At 45.7% G+C, this 22,323-nt stretch overlaps 5 protein-coding genes across 5 annotated transcripts; 2 read left to right on the plus strand and 3 right to left on the minus strand.

The window, feature by feature from the left end:
* Positions 1–719: 719 nt before the first annotated feature.
* LOC134601296 (histone H2B-like) lies at positions 720–1,151 on the minus strand. The gene has a single exon (XM_063445769.1). It carries the CDS (start codon positions 1,149–1,151, stop codon positions 771–773), a length of 381 nt encoding a protein of 126 aa, XP_063301839.1. The 3' UTR covers positions 720–770.
* Positions 1,152–1,430: 279 nt separating this feature from the next.
* Positions 1,431–1,841, plus strand: LOC134601297 (histone H2A type 2-C). The gene has a single exon (XM_063445770.1). The coding sequence runs from the start codon at positions 1,437–1,439 to the stop codon at positions 1,824–1,826; it is 390 nt and encodes a 129-aa protein (XP_063301840.1). The 5' UTR covers positions 1,431–1,436; the 3' UTR covers positions 1,827–1,841.
* Positions 1,842–2,812: 971 nt separating this feature from the next.
* On the plus strand, positions 2,813–3,246 carry LOC134601298 (histone H3). Its single transcript, XM_063445771.1, has one exon. The coding sequence runs from the start codon at positions 2,813–2,815 to the stop codon at positions 3,221–3,223; it is 411 nt and encodes a 136-aa protein (XP_063301841.1). The 3' UTR covers positions 3,224–3,246.
* Positions 3,247–3,921: 675 nt separating this feature from the next.
* LOC134601299 (histone H4) lies at positions 3,922–4,294 on the minus strand. Its single transcript, XM_063445772.1, has one exon. It carries the CDS (start codon positions 4,292–4,294, stop codon positions 3,983–3,985), a length of 312 nt encoding a protein of 103 aa, XP_063301842.1. The 3' UTR covers positions 3,922–3,982.
* Positions 4,295–5,056: 762 nt separating this feature from the next.
* Positions 5,057–5,741, minus strand: LOC134601300 (histone H1B-like). The gene has a single exon (XM_063445773.1). It carries the CDS (start codon positions 5,739–5,741, stop codon positions 5,100–5,102), a length of 642 nt encoding a protein of 213 aa, XP_063301843.1. The 3' UTR covers positions 5,057–5,099.
* Between the last annotated feature and the right edge of the window lie 16,582 nt (positions 5,742–22,323).

Genomic DNA, 22,323 nt, shown 5'->3' on the forward strand with positions numbered 1-22,323 from the left:
GACTATAGTGTTCCTTTAAGGGCTAATCGTAAAGCCAGAGCAATCTACATACAATCTATTTATCTGATATAGAATTGCCACACATAGAATCTCAACCCATACAAATAAATAAAAAACAATATAGCAAGAAATGGATTGTCTTCTAAATATTGCTAGTAAATGGAAATTTCACTGGGTAATCACTATAAATGTATGTCACAAGACCGTACTAGCTGGTAGGATAACGTAATCCAAAATAGCTATCCAGAATGTATGAGCCCAAACTTAGATACTTTGTTATATTCATAAACAGAATTGAAGATTCATTCCAGATACGATCTGCTGTGTAACTCACTAGCCTGTTCAACAGTTAGTATTGTCATAGCGCTTAAGGTTTGATTGTTTTCAGGAGCAGTCCTTACATTTATCAGTTATTTGGCACATAGTCTATGGAAAGCCAGTTTTAACTATTGTAGTGTATATATATATATTTTATATTGCTACCCGACGATCTAGGAATATTAAGTAAGGGGTCTATTTGGGCAGGTTTCCATGAATGGAGCAGGTTTTCTAAAGACGGATTTCAGTTTAAGATCCATCTAGCAGGGGAAGGCAATTCAGACCTAGTGGTACAAGACAATCTGAGCAATATGCGAGATTCACTAAACAGTGAATACCGAGAGCAGCAGAGATGATACTAGTGGGTTTATCACGAGGATTAGAGCTCTGACAGACAGTGTGGGTGGCTCTTATAAGAGCCTTTGGGTTTATAGTAAAGTAGAAGAATGCCATTACTTGGCGCTGGTGTACTTGGTGACAGCCTTGGTGCCCTCGGACACGGCGTGCTTTGCCAGCTCTCCGGGTAGCAGCAGGCGCACGGCGGTCTGGATCTCCCGGGAAGTGATGGTGGAGCGCTTGTTGTAGTGAGCCAGGCGAGAGGCTTCTCCTGCGATGCGCTCAAAGATATCATTGACAAAGGAGTTCATGATCCCCATGGCCTTGGAGGAGATACCGGTGTCGGGGTGGACCTGTTTCAGCACCTTGTACACGTAGATGGCATAGCTCTCCTTCCTGGTCTTCCTACGCTTCTTGCCATCTTTCTTCTGAGTCTTGGTCACGGCTTTCTTAGAGCCTTTCTTGGCGGCTGGTGCGGACTTGGCTGGATCAGGCATGATCTACGCTGTTTGCTGGAAATACAATGACTGTCTGCGCGCTCCGGCGGCTCTATTTATAGGCAGGCCATGCAAATTAAGCCCTTCCACTTTCTGTGATGGGATTGGTCAACACAGACAGGTGACGAAACGATGTCATAGTTTCAGCAATTGATTGGTATCCTATACAGCGCGTGTCTAATTGGCTGCTTGCAAAGCCATCCAATCACAGAGCAGAGTGTGTCTATAAATAGCCCGTGTAAAGGGGGGGTGAGGTTTTATTATCAGCGAAATTCTAGAACCAACATGTCAGGCCGTGGAAAGCAAGGAGGAAAGACCCGTGCAAAGGCGAAGACTCGCTCATCCCGCGCTGGTCTTCAGTTCCCAGTCGGCAGAGTCCACCGTCTGCTGAGGAAGGGGAATTATGCAGAGCGTGTTGGAGCCGGTGCCCCCGTTTATCTGGCTGCAGTGCTGGAGTACCTGACTGCTGAGATCCTGGAGCTGGCAGGGAATGCCGCCAGAGATAACAAGAAAACCCGCATCATTCCCCGCCATCTCCAGCTCGCTGTCCGTAACGACGAAGAGCTCAACAAACTGCTGGGAGGAGTGACTATCGCCCAGGGAGGTGTCTTGCCCAACATCCAGGCTGTGCTGCTGCCCAAGAAAACCGAAAGTCATAAATCAAAGAGCAAGTAAAGCGGACAGCTGCTCCACCGGTCTAGACTAAAAACACAAAGGCTCTTCTAAGAGCCGCCCACAGTCTCCACAAAGAGCGCAACCATCTTCCTGTATCTACTCTCTCACACACACACACACACCCCATGAACGTGTAACAAGTCAAATAGGAAGCGTTCTCGTCCTGCACTCAGTCCCATTCTGTATACAACATTTCAACTCTAGAACGCGAGCTAGAATCAATGTATACCCATGATACGTGCAGCAGCATCGAGTTAAACATTGGGTCAAGTGTATATAGTGTGCCTGAGCCTCTATTGCTAAGGGGGGAGGGGGGGGGGAGAATCTCGCTTACTTACGGTTGTCCCCCTCCCTGTCTGAACATGCTGCGTGAAACTTTGGATAAGATTCAGCTCTACAGATCCGATCTCTGGCTGCTGGATGCGTTAGCTCTGCCTCAACAGCATGGACTCACGGCCGCACAAGGGGATTATTGTTTCAATGAGTGGCTGCCTGGTAACATTCCCTGCTCTGTCTCATGTAGCTCGGTTATAAGGCGGCTGGGCGTACTGTGAGTCCTTTATCAGACGTGATCACACTAAGAATCCCATGTAAAGAAGCGGGCTCTCTGCATGTGTTAGAGGTGTATGTCCCATCTCCCCTCGGTAAAGCCTACACACTAGTTAATAATTCTATTGGGAGTAATACGGCCATTACTGCCCACTGCCAATCCTATCAACTAGTAGCGTCTATAATAAATGCTGTCAGGACAGGAGGACTCACTGAAGGACTAGATCCCTTCTTTGAAGCAGATGATTTGAGCGGGTATTTTGAATGAGGGGGAGGGGATAAGCAGTTGATTTGAGCGGGTATTTTAAAATGAGTAACTATTTGTGTTCAGCCAATCAGAATACTCCACCCACCTGATGAACCAATGGAAACGCCGTGCCTGGCTATAAAAGCTCGGTCTTGTAAGCGCAGACTTCATTCGCGCTCGTTTTGTTACGATGGCCAGAACTAAGCAGACCGCCCGTAAATCCACCGGAGGCAAGGCTCCCCGCAAGCAGCTAGCCACCAAAGCTGCCAGGAAGAGCGCTCCAGCTACCGGGGGAGTGAAGAAGCCTCACCGTTACCGGCCGGGAACTGTGGCTCTCCGGGAAATCCGCCGTTATCAGAAATCCACCGAGCTGCTCATCCGCAAGCTGCCTTTCCAGCGCCTTGTCCGTGAGATCGCTCAGGATTTCAAGACTGATCTGCGCTTCCAGAGCTCTGCCGTCATGGCTCTGCAAGAGGCTAGCGAGGCTTACCTGGTGGGTCTCTTTGAGGATACAAACTTGTGTGCCATCCACGCCAAGAGGGTCACCATCATGCCCAAAGACATCCAGCTGGCCCGTAGGATCCGAGGAGAGAGAGCTTAAACTCTTAACTTGTTCACACAAACACCACAAAGGCTCTTTTAAGAGCCCCCAAATCTGCACTGGAATGAGTTTAAACACTTTTATATGCACGGTCTTTGTATCCTCTGCACATCACTAAATATCTAGACGTATTCAGTTTCTTTTCTAATTTATAAACAATGCCCCCCGGGTAGCTATAGTAGCTGCTTGGCTATTTTACCTTCACAGATTTTCAGTGAATAAACTCATCTAGTAGACAGTAGAAGCGAATTACTCTATTTACAAGCGATCATGTGAATTGGCAGCAGGTAAAGGAGTACTTTATATTTGCTACGGCTTGCTTAGAGGAAAAGAATACATGTGTATTTATATACAGCTAGTCATAATGTTTCTAATGAAATGGCTTTAAACTGCAAGCATGTTATAAAATGTAAGCAACAGTAACTATATTCAATACTTCTAAAATCTTGGTAGTCTGTCTAATCTAAATGCACTGCACTAGATCGCAATGTTGAGTGATATAGCGCTACAATTACTAGAAATCGAGTGCTAACTGTGCAGACAAATCGATGTGTAACTAGAGAATGACACGATCTCAATAACCATTGACTCTACATAGGAGAATGTTATAAACTCAGAACTCGATGTGTTTGAGCAGTAGAAGGCAGTTTGTCAGATATAGGGTTGAAGTGATTAGATTGACTCTTTCAGTGAAAAGGTGGGTGGCCCTAAAAAGGGCCTTTGGGTTAGTGGGGTATGCGGTAAGGCCGAGTCAGGGTTTTAACCTCCGAAGCCATAGAGAGTGCGGCCCTGGCGTTTAAGGGCATAGACTACGTCCATGGCGGTCACAGTCTTCCTCTTGGCATGCTCGGTGTAGGTGACGGCGTCCCGGATAACATTCTCCAGGAAGACCTTCAGCACCCCGCGAGTCTCTTCGTAGATGAGGCCGGAGATACGCTTCACTCCTCCTCTGCGAGCCAGGCGGCGGATTGCAGGCTTGGTAATGCCCTGGATGTTGTCACGCAGGACCTTTCTGTGCCGCTTAGCGCCGCCTTTCCCGAGACCCTTTCCGCCTTTACCTCTGCCAGACATGGTTCGGTTTAACTATCTGCCGCAATGATACGGGATACACTGCAACGCTCTCCTTATATACACCACGGGTGGACCGAATGGAGAACTGCAGCACATGGGGCGGAGTTAAGTCCCGCCCTCATTCACATTTTTTTTTTTCCCCCTCTTTCCTGAAATGGTTCTGTCTCTTGAACATAAAGTTGTGTAAACACGAAGGATGAAACAAGATCGTGATTTTTTTTTAAATCATGTATTTAGTGTTGCTTTGAAAGTCGGCTTATTCACAGCACACGGTATCACTTATTTCATACGGTTTGATCATCTAAATAAGCGCCCGGTTCCCAAGTGAGAGAGGGCGATGGCAGTCCCTTTATTATCACCATGTAAATATTCAGCTCGACAACAGCCTTAATTAGTCTCTGCTTTATCATCTTACTGAACAGGAAATAAAGCCAGTATGGCTACTTTGGATGGTGATATTCTATAGATTATATGCGTTTCTCACTCAATTCTGACTAAAGTTGGCCTTTTGCAGTTTAATGAATCTCCCACAATATCTTGGCAAGGAGGGAATTTCAACTTCCCACAAAAAAAATAATAAAAACATTTTATAAAGAGTAGCACTGACAAGGTACTTTCTATTTACATCCCAACGAGGTATTTTCTAGCACTAGATCCTGCTTTACGAATGAGAAATGGTGTGTGTGACATTCTATAAAATAAACACGTGCCTATCACAAATATAGCTCTTAAAGGACAAGGTGGTGGCTCTTAGAAGAGCCGTTTGGACTTTTAAATATAAATTAAAACAAGATACGAGCAGGGCTTATTTTTTCTTGGGAGCTGCCTTTTTAGCCTTTGCTGGACTCTTAGCGGCTTTGGGCTTGGCTGCCTTTTTAGCCGGGCTCTTTGTTGCTTTTTTAGCCGGACTCTTCACTGCCTTCTTGGGCTTGGCGGCTTTGACTTTCTTGGGGCTCTTGGTGACTTTTTTAGCGGAGGCTGCCGGCTTCTTGGCCTTCTTCGGGCTCTTCGCGGCTACCTTCTTCACTTTAGCCGGAGACTTGGAGGCTTTCTTTGGGGCGGGCTTCTTGACTTTAGCCGGTGCCTTCTTGGGCTTTGCAGCCTTGTCTTTGCTCTCCGCCTGCTTCTTGTTGAGCTTGAAGGAGCCGGAGGCTCCGCTACCTTTGACCTGGACGAGAGTCTCTTTAGTCACCAAGCCCTTGAGAGCCAGCTTGAGGCGGCTGTTATTCTTCTCCACATCGTAACCAGCGGCGGTCAAAGCCTTCTTCAGGGCTGCCAGGGACACCCCGCTGCGCTCTTTAGAGGCGGACACAGCTTTAACAAGGAGCTCGGACACGCTGGGACCGGACGGCTTGGCAGCTTTCTTGGCGCTGGATGCCTTCTTCGGCTGCTTCTTCTTAGAATCGATTTCAACCGCAGGAGCGGCAGCAGGAGCAGTTTCAGCCATGATCACTATTCACTATACCGATCAGTCAATAATTCCGTTCACAGCCGGCTCTCATTTATAGATCTCAAGCTGGCATCCTATAGGCTGATCTAAGCGCGCTCTGATTGGATACAGTCTTATGACACACCCTTCACTTTCCCTTCTCCTGCTTTTCACACACTGCTCTCACTCTGTGTTTCCGAGTGGATACAACTAATAGATTTTACTGAAATAAGAGAACGGATGTCGATGTCATCCATCGTGAAATGTACTAAACTATCTTATCTAGAGTTTATTAGCAGTCTCATGGCTCCCGAGGGCTGTCACAATGTAGTAGAGCTGGGGAAAGCAGACACAACTCGTTTGTGATCAGCTTGATGTTCTCCAGAAACATTATTTCCAGAACTATTTAAATGATATATTTGAAGGCTTTCTTTCTCACTCTTATTCAGGGAAGGGAAGGGACCTGTGTTATCAAGGTGTGTTGTAGCTCATGTCATAAAGAAACAGAGAAGAGGGATGTTGCACCTCGTTTGTTCAGACAGTAAACTCAGGCAGTATGTAGTAAGATCATAGCATATAGTTGATATTTAATTTGCATAATCTTTATTCTATCTATTTATTCATTATCCTCTGAGTCTAACAGCAACTAAAACCAGTTATATATACTCTGGAAGGAAACTCTGCTCTGTGAATTTGCGTCCCTTGGTCATCTTGAGGTAGTGTGATGACCCCCTTGCCGACCTGCCAGTAGAGCGCTTTTTGGAGGGAAGGTTCAGACTTATTGGAGCAATTGCTTCCTGAGAGCCAGGGGGAGCTCCCTTCCATTTGACTGCAGGAACTCCCACTCTTTGATTGGCCCAAGACACAATTATGCTGGAACTATTTTGGGCTTGGCCCTCGTGTGCGGCCAGTCAAAATGTAACCCGGTGGCGATTCAACATTTTTTCATGGATCCTGGCACTATTTTACCAATTCGGATGAGAGCTATCCAGGGTTGTATGATATGTGGGGTGCCTGTGTGGTTTTATTGTATTATGGGGGTGTTTTTGTCTTAAGTACTTTGTATTTGGGAGATAATCAGTTTAGCGGTCAGGTGCTTGGATGGGCACTGTATGCACATGTGACGAAACCAATCTCGCCACATTGTATTGGAGGAGCCTGGTTGCCCGTGTTCTATCAAAAAACCCTACCCCGTGAAAATTCCCTACCCTCGTCACTTCCGGTGACGCAGCCGCACCGGAAGTGACCCTCATCCAATGGAGGAGGAGGGTGTGCGCCGCCGCGCAAGCGCACACCAAATAGGTAGGGATTTTTCACGGGGTAGGGGAAATGAATGCAACAGTGCGCACGCGCGACAAAGTACTCCCGTCGGGGGTACAGCGCGCGTGCGCACGAGTTGCAAGGGAGCGCTTCACAAACCGCGCATGCGCAGTATAGGGGTAGGGAAATTTGATGGCTATTAGCCCTGTGAAATCTCCCTACCCCTATACTGCGCATGCGCGGACTCATCATCAGATTAAAGCCTCTCCCTGCTCCCAACACTCTCAGCCATCCAAGATTGAGGGTGAATTATGGTGGGACGGTGGGTGTTTATGTGCATTATATTGGGGGGTCTGTGCAGACCCCCAATTCTGCACAGACCCCCCAATTCTGCGCAGACCCCCCCAATATAATGCACATAAACACCCACCGTCCCACCATAATTCACCCTCAATCTTGGATGGCTGAGAGTGTTGGGAGCAGGGAGAGGCTTTAATCCGACGATCAGAGTTCGCGCATGCGCAGTATAGGGGTAGGGAGATCTCACAGGGCTAATAGCCATCAAAATTCCCTACCCCTATACTGCGCACGCGCGAACTCTGATCGTCGGATTAAAGCCTCTCTCCCTTGCCACTAGTGCGCACGCGCGCTGTACCTCCGACGGGAGTACTTTGCCGCGCGTGCGCACTGTGGCGTTAATTTCCCCTACCCCGTGAAAAATCCCTACCTAGCCTAGTTGTTGTGCGCCTGCGCGGCGGCGCACACCCTCCTCCTCCATTGGATGAGGGTCACTTCCGGTGCGGCCGCGTCACCGGAAGTGACGAGGGTAGGGAATTTTCACGGGGTAGGGTTTTTTGATAGAACACCCGCCTACTGCCTTTGGATTATGGACCGGCAGCTAAAGGGTTAATTTTACTGTGCAGAAGGATTTATTTCTCCCTTTCTGCACAGCAGTTCGGTAGATTTCATATACCGAACAAACAGCCGTTCACCAACCTTCCCAGAGCCGTGGGAAGCCGGCCGGCGTTGTTAATTGGCCACCCAGGAGCTGGAGTGTGCCTCCTATTTACCTCCCTGAAGCTGCGGTTAACCGCAGCTTAATTGCTTGTTAACTTTGTGCCTGCTGTTACACTTTGCGGCCGCTAGGTGTTGGTGTTCTTGATCTCCCCGGGCAGCCAGCGATTTTCTGCCCGGCTTTCATGCACCAAAATCGGACACTTTTACGTGCAGGCACCGCTGAACCTCCAGCCCCTGGTTCTAATTCGTATGGATTTGGTGAATACAGGGAAATTCGGTGTTTTATGTTTTATGTGAATCCTTTAACCCAGATAGCAATGCCATGGAGCCTGTTCGTATAATTAAAGACTTTAGCTCCATGGCACTTAAACTGTATTTGGGTGGTCTGGGTGCCATTCACCTAATAATGTGCACCCAGACCTGAGCTATCTGGGGATATGTTACATGTCTGTGTTTTGTGTATAAAATGTGTCTTTATGTATTTTAAAGTGATTGTCTGTTTCTGTGTCACCACGTGCATAATGGAGTCTTGCCTTTGTCCTGGGAGATAATTTAATTACTTCATTAATTATCTCCAGGACAGAGAGGAGGAAACCAGGATGCATTGTGGGAAAGTATTGTGGCTGAGTGTACGAAAATGATACATGTCTGTCTGCTGTTACAGTCTTCCATCTGGTCCCCTAGGGGAGTGTCCACCAGGTGGGAGACCTGCATAAATACAGGGGCAGGTAGCCCTGAATAAACAGACCACTGCTTGACCCTCAACACGGAGCCTTGTCTCGTTCTTGGGGGGATTCACTGTATGCTGTTGGAGATTGATTGCTAGGAGTGTAAGCTGATATATGCTTTTCCTGTTCGTCTGCTAGCAACTATTCGTGAGGTTCCAGTTTGGAGTGCTACCTTATTCCCTTGTATGTAGTTCGGGAGTTTGATGCATTCACCTATATCCAATTTGTGAGGTTTGGTGATTTTACAGTAGCTGTGCCTGTCTCTCAGAAAGGGGCATATCGCCTAAACAGATTTTAACCCCTTGTCTGCTGAAACGGTCCGTTACAATTGGTGGCAAGCGGCGAGATCGTTTCTACAGCCAGAAGGACAGCTACAGGAGACACCATTGCTCTGGATTTTACAATTTGAGGGCAACGCATGTCTCAGTACAGCGACCCTGACAGCACCAGCATGGAACCAGCAGTGGAGTTCGATGAGGCTGACATGGATGACCGAGATGCAGTACGCAAAGGCATCTGGTACCAGGCACTGGGTATTGTGGAATACCAGCAGGACGGGAGATTCCCCAAGGAAAAGCAGCGGTTGCAGAAGCGAGTAGCCCTGCGGATGCCCTTCCTGGGAGAGCAGCCCCTGGAGGAATGGGTGAGAGAATTGGAACACCTAGTATGGCAGGAGATGTGGCTGGAGGATGCCTACCAGGCGCTTTGGTGGTATGTTGCACAGTACCTGCCCTGGACAGCCGAGCATGACAAGCCAGAGGGAGAGGAGTTTGATGGTCCTGGCTTGTTATGGGAGACTTTTGCAGAGCCTGAGTTTGGGAGCGCTACACAAGCCCAGTTCCAGGATCTCTTTGAGTGGAGGGAGAGCAGGTATGACTGGGACGACACTCATAAGATTGAGCAAGACCTGGTCCATCTGGTGACCCGGGAGATGGAGCTGGAACAGGGCTACCAAAATCTGTTCCACTCCAGTGAGAAGGCTCAGTAGGGAAGCGCAGACCCAGATCCAGACCCCTTCAGCTGGGAAGATATTGTACAGTTTTACTGTTTTACTATTGGTTGAAAAGGCAGTAACACGCCTTGTATGTTTTTTTATTTTTATAACACATGCCTTAACTGCTTTGATCCAGATGTTTATTATTTGTTGGTTTAACTACCATAAAAATGCAGAATGTGACACGGCATACCGCCATATCTTGTTCTTAGGGTATAGTTAGTGAAGACCTGGTGTAACGGACCGTTTCGCTCAGAAGGGGATAAAAATTGTTTAGGCGATAATCCCCTTTTTCATAGACCAGCAACTACAGCAATCACCAATCTCCCGAATTCCAAACTGTACAAATTCACCAACTCCCGAACTGCAAAAACACGAACCCTGGAATCAGCCGAACAGGAAAAGCATACAATCTGCTTACACTCCTGGCAGTCAGCATACAATCCAATTCCCCCAAAGAACGAGACGACACATCGCTTTGAGGGTTAAGCAGGAACTGGTTTACTGAGGGCTACCTGCCCAGTATTTATGCGGGTCTCCCACTTGGTGGACACTCCCCTAAGGGACCAAATGGAAGACTGAAACAGCAGACAGGCATGTATCACTTTAGTACATACAGCCACAATACTTTCCCACAATGCATCCTGGCTTCCTCCTCTCTGTCCTGGAGATAATTAGTGAAGTAATTCAATTATCTCCCAGGACAAAGGCAAAACTCCATTATACATGTGGGGACACAAAACAGACTATCACTTTAAAATACATAAAGACACATTTTATACATAAAACACAGACATGTAACATATCCCCAGATAGCTCAGGTCTGAGTGCACATTATTAGGTGAATGGCACCCAGACCACCCAAATACAGTTTAATTGCCATGGAGCCAAAGTCTTTAATTATATGAACAGGCTCCATGGCAATGCTATCCAGGACCGGTGCTAGGATTTTTAGTTACACAGGCGAAGATGCATTTTGTTTAAAATAAGGTTCATACAAACACAGAAATAATCATACAGAGACATACACACACAGACAGAGACATACATGCAAGCATATAGACATACATACAGAGGCATACCATACATACATACATACATACATACATAGACATACAGAAACAAACATACAGAGACATCCAGGCATACAGACACATACATACATACAGGCATACAAAGACATACACGCATACAGAGACATACCGTCATACAGACACATACGTACAAAGACATACAGGCATACAGACACATACATTTGTACATACAGAGACATACAGGCATACGGACACATACATATGTACATACAGAGACATACACAATTACATACTTACATCAGTTAAATCTTGTCCCCTGGATGCATGCTGTCTGGCTCCTGGGAGTCCTGCCCTGCAGCCCAGCCCCATCACAGGGCGCCAGCCGCGCTGTGTGGTACACAGGGAGCAGGGATATGATGTCATCCATATCCTCGCCCCCTCCACACAGCCTGTGGCAGACACCAGGGTAGGTGCAGTGGCGTACACATGACCCATGGGGCCCCAGTGCACAAATTGATCCGTGCCCCCCCCCCTCGCTCTTACTCTGCGCGGGCCGGGGCCGCAACTCATGGTGGCGGGCACCTGGTCGCAGGGGTTGCAGGGCTATGACCCCTGCGACCGTGGTATGTACGCCAGTGCATGGAGATGCACACACAATTAAAGGACCACTACAGACACCCAGATCACATCAGCTCAATGAAGTGGTCTGGGTGTCAGGTCCCTCTAGTTTTAACCCTGCAGCTGAAAACATAGCAGTTTCAGAGAAACTGCTATGTTTCACCGAGGGTTAATCCAGCCTATAGTGGATGTCTCACTGACAGCCGCTAGAGGAGCTTCCGCTATTCTAAAACACTGAACGTCCATAGGAAAGCATTGAGTAATGCTTTCCTATGGGCGGTTTGAATGCGTGCGCTGCAAGAGCATTCAGAGCTGAGAGGCGGAGGGATCCCCAGTGCCAAGGGAGTCCGGTGCTAGAGAAAGGTAAGTGCTGAAGACACACACACACTCTCACGAACAGATGCATACACACCAGCTAACAGACACACACATTTACTGACAGACACACTCAGCGACAGACATACATACACACTCACTTACAAAACATACACTCTCACTGACAAACACACACTCACAAAAACACACACAAACACACTCAGTAAGAGACACACAGTAACACACTTACTGACACTCACTAGCAGACACACTCACTGACACACTAGCAGACACACTCACTGACACTCACTAGCAGACACACACTTACACTCATTAGCAGACACACACTGACACTCACTAGCAGACACACACTGACACTCACTAGCAGACACACTCACTGACACTAGCAGACACACTCACTGAAACTAGCGGACACACTCACTGACATTAGCAGACACACTCACTGACACTAGCAGACACACACACTGACACTAGCAGACACACACACTGACACTCACTAGCAGAAACTCATTGACACTCACTAGCAGACACACACACTGACACTCACTAGCAGACACACTCACTGACACTCACTAGCAGACACACTCACTGACACACTAGCAGACACACACTGACACTCACTAGCAGACACACACTGACACTCACTAGCACTCACTGACACTAGCATACACACTCACTGAAACTAGCAGACACACTCACTGACATTAGCAGACACACTCACTGACACTAGCAGACACACACACTGATACTAGCAGACACACTCACTGACACTCACTAGCAGACACTCACTGACACTCACTAGCAGACACACTCACTGACACTCACTAGCAGACACACTCACTGACACTCACTCTGACACTCACTAGCAGACACTCATTGACACTCACTAGCAGACACACTCACTGACACTCACTAGCAGACACACTCACTGACACTCACTAGCAGACACACACACTGACACTCACTCTGACACTCACTAGCAGACACTCATTGACACTCACTGACACTCACTAGCAGACACACACACACACTGACACTCACTAGCAGACACACTCACTGACACTCACTAGCAGACACACGCATTGACACTCACTGACACTCACTAGCAGACACACACATTGACACTCACTGACACTCACTAGCAGACACAAACACACACACTAAAACTCACACTAACACATGTTTTTTTTTATTAATTTAATCCCCCAGTCTCCTTACCTTTTTGGAGTGCTGAAGGGATTCCCTGGGGTCCAGTGGTGCTGCTGGGCTCCTGGGCTCCTTGGCTGGCTCCCTCCCTGGCTGGCTGGCTCCCTGGCTGGCTCCCTGGCTGGCTGGCTTGCTCCCTGGCTGGCTGGCTGGCTCCCTGGCTGGCTGACTCCCAGGCTGGCTGGCTCCCGGGCTGGCGGGCGGACGCGAGGGAGCACTCTCCCATGTGTGCTTCCTCTTCAGCTCCCTCGCGCACCGTGTAGGGATGCCGGCGCCGTACGATGACATCATCTTCCGGCTCCGTTATCAGTATGCGGCGCGCGAGGGAGCTGAAGAGGAAGCACACATGGGAGAGTGCTCCCTCGCGCGCCCGCAGAACCGGGCGCTCGGCCACGCTACAATAGGTCGTCAGTTGGAGGGGAGCGCAGTGCGCTTCCCTCCTTCCGGTCAGCCTGATTTTGCGTCCCCAGGGCCGGTGCGCCCTAAGGCCGCCTTCTGGTAGCGCCGGCCCTGTTGCTATCTGGGTTAAAACATTCACATAAAACATAAAATACAGAATTTCCCTGCATTCACCAAATCCATACGAATTGGAACCAGGGGCTGGAGGTTCAGTGGCGCCTGCACGTAAAAGTGTCTGATTTTTTGAGGGGGCGGGTCCTGACATCCGATGTGAACGGTCGCAAATACTGAGAGCTCCCGGCCGGCGGCAGTAAAACTGGCATAAACAACTGAAAATACCTACTTAATGGGCAACAAAAGGAAACAGACTCAGCCCTCATACACCCAAGAATCAGGCACGCCAAGAAACTCGAACGGTCTCGACAAATATTTCCGAGATACAGTGAAAGTGCTCGGAGGAGGCCTAACTGACAACATGGCGACGCCATCTTGCCCGCGCAAAACGCCCGACCCCAGCACGACAGGAGAAGAGATCTCCCCAACTACCAGCATTGCAGATGGGCTAGCAAACATAAGGGAAACCCTTGCACATTTACCTTCCAGGGACGAGCTGGCTAGCATGATAGCGAAGCTAGAATCCTCAGTACAAGACCAAGTCTCCGCCATTTCTGCAGACATCAGGCAAGTAAACACGAGGGTGGGAGACCTGGAAGAGGACAGAGACCAAATTTTAGACAGACTCCTCACCCTAGAACATCAACAAAAAAACAGAGACAACAGAACCCACTACATTATGAGAAACACTGAAGACCTCGATAATAGAGGCAGACGAAACAACATTAGGATAAGAGGGATCCCAGAATCACAGGAAAACCCTGAAAATCTCCATAATACTCTACAATCTTTGTTTAACAAGATCCTACAGAGGCCAGAAGACACCCCAATTCTATTAGATAGAGCACACAGGGCTTTAAGACCCAAAGGCCTCCCACAAGACTCCCCCAGAGACATTATATGCAGAGTTCACTACTATACTGTAAAAGAAGACATTATGAGAAACGCCAGGGACTCTTCTGACATACTGTTTAACAACGCGAAAATACTAATCCTCCCTGACCTGGCATGGCTGACCCTGAGGGGCAGACGGGCGCTGAGACCACTAACATTAGCCCTGCAACAAGCCAATATAAAATATAGATGGGGATTCCCCTTCGCTCTCACGGCCTCCCACCAAGGAATACAAGCCACCTTAACTTCAGCAGATGAAGTAGAAGCTTTCACCCAACGCCTAGGCATTCCTAACATGGAGATACCGGACTGGTACGACATCTCAGAACCTGAAAAGACCAAACCACAAACCACGAGACAGATGGGACAAGCGATGGACACGCGAAAGAGAACGTCATGGAAGACCCCGCCAGCCTCACCTTTCTTAAGATCAAGGAAAAATCCAATGACTCCTAGGAAAATAAACTGAAACAACTCCAAGAAGCGAAGGAGACAAAACCTCTAACGCTTAAAGAGACATATCATTGACTAAAGCAATATTGAACTAACTCACTCGCCTAATCACCAACTAAGGGAAGGGTAACTATACTCTGTAAATGCCGAATAGTATTGTGATAAATCAATGTATATAATATCTACGCTTACCTGTTACACATGATTGTATATGTAACGACATTATGATCAAAGTGATATCTGATAACTCACGAGTACATAGACTGAAAAGCATACAATAGACATGATGTTATTACGTTAAAGAAATGCTGAATGCTATCAAACAGAAGGTTCAAAACACCATACTATTTTTAGTACTTGCCACAGACATACCCATTTAAGATGCCCACCCAAACTACACATATACATAGCCAGTTACAGACGACAAGCGTCAAATGGCCGCCTACCGGAGAGTTTACTCAGCTACGGAGGCAAAGAAATAGAAGCACTTTACATAGTAATATAGTGCTCCAGTTCACTTAGGACATAACCCACAGGCCTTAACGGCCAAGAGCGGTACAAACACCTACCTCATTACTCAACCGCAAATCTAAGCAGCATCTGGGCTAGCCCCTAGCGCTAGACGAACCCAGAGGAAAGTACCGTCTCCTATTTAGAAATCTACCCATAATAATTTCTCTCAATTGCACGCAACCTACCGAAAGGGAGATTTCTATACCCACACGAAGGGTCCAAAGTTCGCCCAGAACCCCCCCCTTCGTGATACTCTCTACCCACAACTTTATCGCAAGATACCTGTAAATAGTTAATGTTATATTGTTTAATTGTTTATTTACTTGATTTGTATGCCTGTACACTAGCAGTGTTACATTCACACACAAGCATCCACAACCAATTAATCCACCTCCCGATCACACCCAACGTACTTAAATAGTACTAAACTCCCAAAAAGTCATCCCACCTATCAAACAGATAAAATATCAATACTACACTCCGCAATGGGCTCACTGAAAATATGCTCCATTAATGTAAGGGGGCTGAACACACCAGAGAAAAGGAAGATGGTCCTAACGGACTTAGCAAAAAACAAAGCAGACATAGTATTCTTAGAAGAAACACATCTGAAAGGTGCAGAAGCCCCAAAACTCAAACATCATCAATTCCCTCATGTATATTACAATAACTATAACCAAAGCAAGTCACGAGGCGTAGCAATATTAATTGGGAAAAAAGTCCCATTCACGTACTCGACACATCTCACAGACGAATCAGGCAGATTCATTATCCTGCAGGGCACAGTGGGGTCAGAACCTATTACCCTAGTAGCGATCTACTTACCCAATAAACATCAATGCGGGACAATGAGGAAGATAATGGCAAAAATAAAGCAAAATACTAATGGCATTCTCATAATCGGAGGGGATTTTAATGTATCACTAGATGCCACTAGAGACAGCACCTCAACACATAGCACCCACCTTAACGCCACCAGAGTCCAAATGCAACACATCATCAAAACCCACCAACTATCAGACTGCTGGAGAATATTCCACCCGACAACAAAAGATTATACTCACTATTCCATCCCAAACAAATCATATTCCAGAATAGACTTCTTCCTCATAGAACACAGAGACTTAGGGCTGATATCAGACACTTCGATAGGCCCAATGACATGGTCTGACCACTCGCCAATATATCTTACTATATCCATCCCCTCACTCCCACGCCCTAAAGGAACATGGAAATTAAACCCCTTCCTATTACAGGCACCAAAAGTGAAGGACTCAATAGAAAAATCGATAAAACAATACTTCCACGAAAACAAAACCCCAGACACCTCCGCCTTCACACAATGGGAAGCCCACAAAGCAGTAATCAGAGGGGAACTGATCAAGTGGGGAGCCCAACTCAAAAGGGAAAAAAACCAAAAAATCAATGACCTACATAAAGAAATCTCACAACTAGAGGAAGAACACAAACTATACATGACAGACAAAGCCTATTGCAAACTTCTAGCCCTTAGAGACGACCTAAAATCACTCCTCCAAGACAAAGCGAAAAAAGCGATTCTGTGGACAAAACAGCTCCACTACGCTCAAGGAGACAGAAGTGGTAAATTTCTAGCACAAGCCTTAAAACAAAAACAAATGCTCACATACATCCCTAAAGTCAAACGCCCAGATGAGACCTACGCACACACTACAGAGGACATAGCTGACACTTTTCATAGCTATTATACATCTCTATATAACCTAAAAGACAAGGAAGGTAATACAGAAGAGATCAAATCATACCTAGAAACCAAATTCGACACTATCCTCCCAACAGCTGCCACGAGGTCCCTAGAAGAACCATTCACTATAGACGAAATTAACATAGCTATAAAACAGACCCCACATAATAAAAGCCCAGGCCCAGATGGGTTCTCAGCCTCTTATTATAAACTGTTCCAAACGGACCTAACCCCACACCTATTAGAAGCAATTAACTCCATCCCACAAAAAGAACATATTCCAAGACAGGCCTTAGAAGCGACAATAACCCTCATACCCAAACCAGGGAAAGACAGTGAGAAATGCACCAGCTATAGACCAATATCCCTAATCAATGTGGACATAAAAATATTCACCAAAATGCTAGCGACTAGACTCAAACCATTCCTACAAAACCTCATCCACCCAGACCAAGCAGGCTTCGTCCCAACTAGAGAAGCAAAAGATAATACATCAAAAATCATAAACTTAATACATACCACGAAATACACCAAAAACCCAACACTGCTCCTAGCAATTGATGCTGAAAAAGCATTTGATAGAGTTGATTGGTCCTTCATGTTCAATACTCTAGAAATGCTGGGCTTCGGACAAAGATGGATAAAATGGATTAAGGCAATCTATTCCGTCCCAACAGCCAGACTAAAGGTGAATGGACAGCTTTCCAGACCATTCACGATAAGCAATGGCACACGCCAGGGATGCCCATTATCCCCATTACTATTCATCCTGACATTAGAACCTCTTCTACAAGCGGTAAGAAACCACCCCGACATTAAAGGCATCACAGTTCAACAAACTGAATATAAAGTATCTGCGTTTGCAGATGACCTACTCTTCACCATTGAACACCCCGTCAGCAGCCTACCCAAATTAATCCAAATTATAGAAGACTACAGTACACACTCTAATTTCAAAATCAACACAGACAAGTGTGAAATCCTCAATCTCAACACACCTCTAGATCAAACAAAGAAACTAAAACAAAAATTCCCCTTCCAATGGGCCAACCACTCTATCAAATACCTAGGGATCAAAGTCACCAATACGCATAAAACCCTCTATAAAGCGAATTTCCCAGACCTATTAGCAGCAATCCAAAAAGATTTACATAGATGGGACAAACCACATTTCAGATGGACGGGCAGGATTAGCATTATATCGATGAATGTCCTCCCACGCATCCTTTACCTCCTGAACGCCATCCCTATACACATCCCAGGGATATTCTTCAGAAATATACAATCGCTGCTCACCAAATTCATATGGGCCCATAAACGGCCGAGAATTGCCTTCAACCTACTGACCAAACCTAAAGAGGGAGGTGGGCTGGGATGCCCCAATATACACAGATACCACAAAGCAATACACCTGGGAAGGATTTTGGAGTGGTCACGAGAGGGGAAATCTAGGAAAGCCTGGGTGCACATTGAACAAGCACAAGTGCAAACTCCATTACGATCACTCCCATGGTCTCTACCCATAGACAAAGAGACCCCAACAAAAGACCTACCAACCGTCTCAACCACCCTTCAAGTCTGGAAAAACATTTGCACGAACGAAGACTTTGTCCCGACACCTTCACCCCTCTTCCCAATATCCCACAATCACAGATTCCCCCCAGGCAAGAATAACACACTATTAAATAAACTCCAACTCAGACCAGCAAACAGGGAAGTTATGTTAAAAGATATAATCACACCAGAAGGACTCCTATCACTAACTGACATTACTGGAGTACACAAGCCTACGCTGTCACAATCGTTCCAATATCACCAACTCACTCACTTCCTATCCAAGGAAGGCTTGTTACACTGGCAACCCAGAGAGACCACTAGATTTGAGAAACTGTTCACACGCCCGCCAAAAACTAAAACTATTTCCATATGTTACAAGTTACTACAAGATAACACAAATGGCGCACTCCCTTGGTATACAATCAGAAACAACTCATGGTTTCCCTCCCCAGTGGAGGAAAAGACTTGGAGGGGGATCTTTATGAAAATGTTAAAAGCCCACCCCAGCGTAACAATCCAAGAAATTAATTATAAATTTTTATCCCAGTGGTACACCACCCCAATAGACGTCAACAAATACGATGCCAATGCACTAACAACCTGCTGGAGATGTATGAAGGCACTAGGCACTTATGCCACTTATGGTGGGATTGTGGCAGAATAAAGGGATTCTGGAAAGAAGTACAAAGAATCACAGATCTAGTAAGCAAAACCCCACTACCACTCACCCCAGAGGCACTCCTTTTCTTCCACATCCCACTATCCTTGAAACAATTTAAAAACTCAATAATACTCTACCTTTTAACCGCGGCCAAACTGGTAATAGCAGGGCTATGGAAAACAGATGTTAGACCCTCGAGACGGGAGTGGTTTCAAAAAATTGAACACATTCATAAAATGGAGGAATTGAGATTGTCAGCACTAGACAAATACCTAACTTATTACACAATTTGGGACCCATGGAACTCCTATCTAAGGAACCCCAGTTAATTACACTAAACTTTATGTAAAATAATCCAATCACAGAATGCAGCTAGTAGTGTAAAATGGCTCATTCTTGGGTTCTGATTGATCAAGAATAGCTTAACTGCGCTCCCCTCCCAGAAATCACACATATACACATGTCGATAGGAAATGCCTTGTTATGTTGTTGACAGTTTTATTCTGTACGTTCATTAACAACTGTAGGAAATTGTAACACAACACCAGTATGCTACATTGCAAAACTTTTTGTACTATTATCACATCTAAGAATCTTGATTGTACACTGCTAAACCTTTATTATATTATATATATTAATACTGAAATGTGAAACTGTTTATTATATATGTAAAACCTAATAAAAAGAAATTACATAAAAAAAAAAAGTGTCTGATTTTGGTGCATGAAAGCTGGGCAGAAAAGCGTTGACTGCCCGGGGAGCTCCAGAACACCGCCCCCTAGCGGCCGCTAAGTGTAACAGCGGCCGCCCAGTAACATTCAATTAAGCTGCGGTTAACCGCAGCTTCAGGGAGGTAAATTGGAGGCACACTCCAGCTTCTGGGTGGCCCATTAACAACGCCGGCCGGCTTCCCACGGCTCTGGGGAGGTTGGTAAACGGCTGTTTGTTTGGTAGATGGAATCTACCGAACTGCTGTGCAGAAAGGGAGAAATCAATCCTTCTGCACATCAAAATTAACCCTTTAGCTGACGGTCCATAATCTAAAGGCAGCAGGCGAGCAACCAGGCTTCTCCAGTTCACAGTGGCGAAGTTGGTTTCACCACACCTGTTACCTGCTTTAGCATAGCTTAAACCTGACACACTTGGTTACCTATATGTTAACAATTGCATATCTTGCTACCCATACCAAATGTCTATGACGACCTAATCTGTCGAACGAGTCTTTGTTTATGCCTATAACTTACCTTGCACCTTCCTTCTTTGTCACTCCTCTGAATATTCCTACCTGACGTGTGCATCTTGTTAAATCTTGGTAAATCATTTAAACTAAACGAGAACCTAAGCTGTCAAAATATTGATCTCATTAATCTAAAAAAGTGCCTTGACAAACGAATGCCACGACTTGTACTGCAAATGTCTATCAATTTTTCTTGATGTCGCTGTTGTGGCGCACCAAGGCTTTTTGTTACTTTTGTGCACAACAAAAATAAAGAATTTAAAAAAAAATAAAAATGTGTTAGTATGAGTGAGATGAGTGAGTGTGTGTCTGTCAGTGAGTGTGTATGTGTGTGTATGTCTGTTAGTGTGTGTGTGTGTGTGTGTGTGTGTGTGTGTTTGTATGTCTGTTAGTGTGTGTGTGTGTGTGTGTTAGCCTGTGAGTGTGTCTGTTAGTGTGTGTGTCTGACTGTGTGTGTGTCTGTTAGTGAGTGTGTGTGTCTGTTAGTGAGTGTGTGTGTGTGCTAGTTTGTGTCTGTTAGTGACTGTGTGTTTGTTTGTCTGTGAGTGTGTCTGTTAGTGTGTGTGTGTGTGTGTATATTTAGAATGCGGGCAGCACAAAACCAGGATACACCACTGCCTGGGAGTGAGAGCACTCTGTTCAAAGTTTTATCGGATCACGGTGGTTGCCCGATCCGATTAGGAGTTGCAGACAAGTTTTGTTGTAGCTCCCTGTCAAGTCACACCTCCCTGCATGTGACTTACACAGCCTTCCATAAACACTTCCTGTAAAGAGAGCCCTATTTAGGCTTTCTTTATTGCAAGTTCCGTTTAATTAAGATTTTCGTATCCCCTGCTATGTTAATAGCTTGCTAGACCCTGTAAGAGCCTCCTGTATGTGATTGAAGTTCAATTTAGAGATTGAGATACAATTATTTAAGGTAAATTACATCTGTTTGAAAGTGAAAACAGTTTTTTTTTTTGTTTTTTTGTTCCTTTCATGCAGGCTCTGTCAATCATAGCCAGTGGAGGCATGGCTAGGGCTGCATAAACAGAAACAAAGTGATTTAACTCCTAGATGACAGAGAATTGAGCAGTGAGACTGCAGGGGAATGATCTATACACTAAAACTGCTTTATTTAGCTAAAGTAATTTAGGCGACTATAGTGTTCCTTTAAGGGCTAATCGTAAAGCCAGAGCAATCTACATACAATCTATTTATCTGATATAGAATTGCCACACATAGAATCTCAACCCATAAAAATAAATAAAAAACAATATAGCAAGAAATGGATTGTCTTCTAAATATTGCTAGTAAATGGAAATTTCACTGGGTAATCACTATAAATGTATGTCACAAGACCGTACTAGCTGGTAGGATAACGTAATCCAAAATAGCTATCCAGAATGTATGAGCCCAAACTTAGATACTTTGTTATATTCATAAACAGAATTGAAGATTCATTCCAGATACGATCTGCTGTGTAACTCACTAGCCTGTTCAACAGTTAGTATTGTCATAGCGCTTAAGGTTTGATTGTTTTCAGGAGCAGTCCTTACATTTATCACTTATTTGGCACATAGTCTATGGAAAGCCAGTTTTAACTATTGTAGTGTATATATATATATATTATATTGCTACCCGACGATCTAGGAATATTAAGTAAGGGGTCTATTTGGGCAGGTTTCCATGAATGGAGCAGGTTTTCTAAAGACGGATTTCAGTTTAAGATCCATCTAGCAGGGGAAGGCAATTCAGACCTAGTGGTACAAGACAATCTGAGCAATATGCGAGATTCACTAAACAGTGAATACCGAGAGCAGCAGAGATGATACTAGTGGGTTTATCACGAGGATTAGAGCTCTGACAGACAGTGT

This window comes from Pelobates fuscus, chromosome 3 (genome assembly GCF_036172605.1).
Source record: "Pelobates fuscus isolate aPelFus1 chromosome 3, aPelFus1.pri, whole genome shotgun sequence".
Lineage (NCBI taxonomy): Eukaryota > Metazoa > Chordata > Amphibia > Anura > Pelobatidae > Pelobates > Pelobates fuscus.